This window comes from Octopus bimaculoides, chromosome 4, assembly GCF_001194135.2.
Source record: "Octopus bimaculoides isolate UCB-OBI-ISO-001 chromosome 4, ASM119413v2, whole genome shotgun sequence".
Taxonomy (NCBI): Eukaryota; Metazoa; Mollusca; class Cephalopoda; order Octopoda; family Octopodidae; genus Octopus; species Octopus bimaculoides.
In genome coordinates, this window is record NC_068984.1 from 77,710,942 (window position 1) to 77,714,984 (window position 4,043).

Below are 4,043 nucleotides of genomic sequence, written 5' to 3' on the forward strand. Positions count from 1 at the left end.
ACACAGCGATATATATTTGAGAGAGCTGGCTACAATCGTTTTGTGACCAGTAAACTGTTGTTTATTTCATCTACTGTGGAAAGGTGGAAAAAAATATGAAGTCGACCCAAAACACCATCTGAAGAAATATGAGATTAGAAAGTTAAGGGACATCACCACATTCATTAACTCTTTGCCTTTCCAAAACATTTTCATAATTTTGTCCTAAATGTCCATGTTTGTTTTTAGACTTTTAGTTTGCATCTGTTTCATACGTTTTCAGTAATATAAAGCTCTCCTTTCGTAAGTCCCAAATCATTTTGTTGAGTGCAAAATATAAGATCACAAAGGGACGTCTGACTAAACTATATCTGATGTTTTTGGTGGTATCCTCACATCTATCGTTCCTTTCAGACCAGACAAACATAACGATACTAATAATCCTTTCTAATAGCGGTACAAGGCCTGAAATTTGAGGGGAGCAGTCTAGTCGACCCCAGCGCTTAACTAATACTAATTTAATCGACTCTGAAAGGATGAAAAGCAAAGTCAACCTCGGTAGAATTTGAACTCAGAGCATAAAGATGAACGAAATTACGCCAAACATTTTGTCCAGCGTGCTAACGATTCTGTCAGCTAGACGCCAATAATAGCAATAATAATATTCCTTTCTACTATAGGCATAAAACCTGGAATTTGGGGGGAGTGGGATAGTCGATTACATCGACCCAATTACTCAACTTGTACTTATTTTATCGACCTCGAAAGGATGAAAGGCAATGTCGACCTCGGCGGAATTTGAACTCAGAACGTAAAGACGGGCGAAATACCGCTAACCATTTTGCCTGGCTGCTAACGATTCTGCAAGCACGCCGCCAATAATAATAATAATAATAATGATAGTAATAATAATAATTGCAAGATTTGATTTTGTGAGATTTCTTTGTGGAGACTGACCATATAGATAATGCAAGGAGATGACATATAATCGTAGAGAACAATAAAGAGAAGAAAACAGTGTAAGATTATAGACATTGCAATACCATACGATAATAGCATGGAACTGAGAAATATTGGGACCTAACCAAAGTGAGGAAGATTTGTAGAACACGAAGGTAACAGTTGTTCCAGCGGTATTGTTGCACGTAACATAACAGCTAATAGGCCACCTAAGAGAATGAAGGACATTGAAATTGAGACTCGCGATATCGACCTGCAGAAAATCCCATCCTGTGTTCTGCAAGAAAGATTCTTGCCATTTGAGGAGACTTGTTTTTAACAAATCTACAGATAGTATTTCTACTAATTACAGTCGAATTTTAAGTGTTCGACTAGTATTTTATTTTCCCGTCACTGAAAAGACGAAAGGCAAAGTTAACTTCCGGGGCAGAATTTGAACTCAAACTGTAAACTCCCAGAATGAATGGTACAAAGCATTTTGACTGACATGCTATTATTTCTGCCAACCCATCAATTCAACCCATCCCAATAAATGAAATAAAAAGCAAGTAAACGAAACGAAAACTTACCTGTCGTTGAGGATGGCAAGCAAGTATTAAATTTGAATATAAAAGCAGTTCCAACCAGACGGACACCCAGGTGTGCTGTGTACAGTAATATCTGACACGGGGCACAATGTTAAAATTATTTAGCATTTTTTGTCCCGTATAATAACAACTTATAAAGCTGTTTCTTTATATTTCTCTTTTGTCTTTTTAAATGACAAAAATAAAAAACATGAAGGCAGCTGTGATCGATGGAAATGATGATGATGATGATGATAATAAAGTATTGTGGGATATAGTTATTTTGTTGTTACTGTTTTGGTCCTAGATTACCTTTGTTTAAACAGATCTATGATCAAAGCATTCCAACAATGACCACCTTCACCTTGTTTAGAAATATATCCAGGACTACATTATCCAATGACCCTCTCTAGGTTTCGATCTTAAGAAAATTTGGATTGTTGTTAATGTTTTTTGTGCTGCTGCTGATGATGATGATGCTGATGAGAATAGGGTGGGGGTGATATTGGCATTAAGGGACACGGACTGAAATTGGTATTGTGGATCCACAACCATATGTGTGAGCGTATGTATAGGTGCTTGTTTGTATGTGTGTGTGTGTATATGTGTGTGTGTGTATTTGTGTGCGCGCGCGCGTGTGTGTGGGCCCGTGTGTGCTAGACGTGTTGCTTCTGAGAGTATTTTTGAAATAAATAATAACAACAATAATAATATTGATAATGACAATAATAACCACGGTGTCAGTAATCTTCAGAACTTAAACAAATAGATTTAATTAATTAAATAATTAATTAATTAATTAATATAAATATCAGCAATTAATTAAATAAAGTGATAATCACAGAGTAGAGAAAAGACCCAAACAAGCAACGTTTAAGTTTTATCTTTCTAGTGATATATGTATATGTATATATGCATTTATAGATATATTTTCATTTGTGTGTATAATTTTGTGTGTGCATGTATGCATATCAGTGCCTGAAATCCATTATAGTACAATACTGCATTCCGTAAAATCCTCATACATTGTTCATACATTGTACTACGTGCATTGGTGCACCACCGAGAGTAACAGAAAGCATAGATGCATCACTTGCATACGCCAGTATGTGTTTAAATATGACACTCTGTGTGTGTGTGCGCGCGCGTTTGTGTGTGCGCATGTATGCGTGTGGATGTGGTGATGCAGTAGTTAAGATGAGGAAATTTGGGGGAAGGGGCAAGTGCTAAACTATATAAGTTGATGTTGCAGTGTAAACTCTGGATGCGTGGTGTGTGTTACCTGTATGAATATGTCTGCTTGTGTGAATCCATCTATCTATCTATCTATCTATCTATCTATCTATCTATCTATCTATCTATCAATCAATTAATCTATCTATTTATCTATCTATCTACCTATCTACCTATCTCTCTCTCTCTCTCTCTCTCTCTCTCTGTCTCTGTATATATATATATATATATATAAATTATGGATATATGTTTATGTGTTTGCATGTGTGTGCGTGTGTGTGTGTGTGTGTGTGTAGATCGTGTGGAGATAGGAGAGGTTTTTGTATAATAATGTTCGGTCAGAGTGTGTGGTACTTGTATGAGTGTGTCTGGTAAGAGAGCATGTGCATGTGACTATGTGCATGTTCATGCGTATACGTGTACATAAGTGTGTGCATGCGTGTATGTCTGCATATGTGTACGCGTATGTGCATGCGGGTGTGCATGGAAGTGTAAGTCTGTGTATGTGTATGTGGAGGTGGTTTGAGCGTGTCTGGTTGGGAAGAGGTGCGTGAAATTTAATACAACGGTGTTCGGTCTAGGTGTGCATGCGTGCATGTTGATGCCAGCGTATTCTAATGTACACATGCACAGACATGTGTGTGTGACTGCGTGAGAGCGTGTGCATGAGAGAAAGCACATGACATTGAGCGTATGCTAAGGTGTAATATTATCAAAGCGTGCATGTGCTTATGTTCATGTGAGTGTAGGCACGCTGTGTTACTCTATGTGTGTGAGATAGGACTACATTATCCAATTACCCTTTCTTAAAGGGAGAGACAGACAGACAGACAAACAGACAGAAAAAGAGAGAGAAAGATTATTGTGTATATGAGTATGTATGTGCATGTTATACGTTTGCGCATACATGATTCTGTATGCGTGTATGCATTGTTGTATGCATGCGTGTATGCATGCGAGTATGCATTGTTGTGCATCTGCACGAGTTCATTCTAGTTCGTGTATATCATATACATACATACATACATACATGCATGCATAAATATAAGCGTGTATGCATACATACGCTCATATAGATAGGTATATGCATGTTTGTGTTTGTGTATATACGTACGTACGACTGAATGAAAACAGTAATGAATGAATGAATGAATGAATGAATGAAGACGCATGCGCACTTTTCAGTGAGTAATCTACATTTGTAAACAACTACTGAGGAAAAAAGAAAAAAAAAAACATATCCGACTCTTCTATCTCCACCGCCACCGCCACAGCCACCGCCACCAACACCACCACCACCACCAC

General features: G+C 37.5%; 1 protein-coding gene across 2 annotated transcripts in view; it reads right to left on the minus strand.

Annotated features, from left to right (window-relative positions):
- LOC106876164 (uncharacterized) overlaps positions 1-4,043 on the minus strand; it is a 193,389-nt gene that overhangs the window by 94,537 nt on the left and 94,809 nt on the right. Inside the window, exon 1 of one of the 2 annotated variants that reach the window (XM_014924590.2) lies at positions 1,509-2,821. The exons of the other annotated variant lie outside the window; for it this stretch is intronic. Within the exon in view, the coding sequence (XP_014780076.1) occupies positions 1,509-1,634 (126 nt within the window). The 5' untranslated portion in view covers positions 1,635-2,821. Of the gene's footprint in view, positions 1-1,508; positions 2,822-4,043 lie in introns of those variants that run through there. 2 annotated transcript variants of the gene reach the window in all.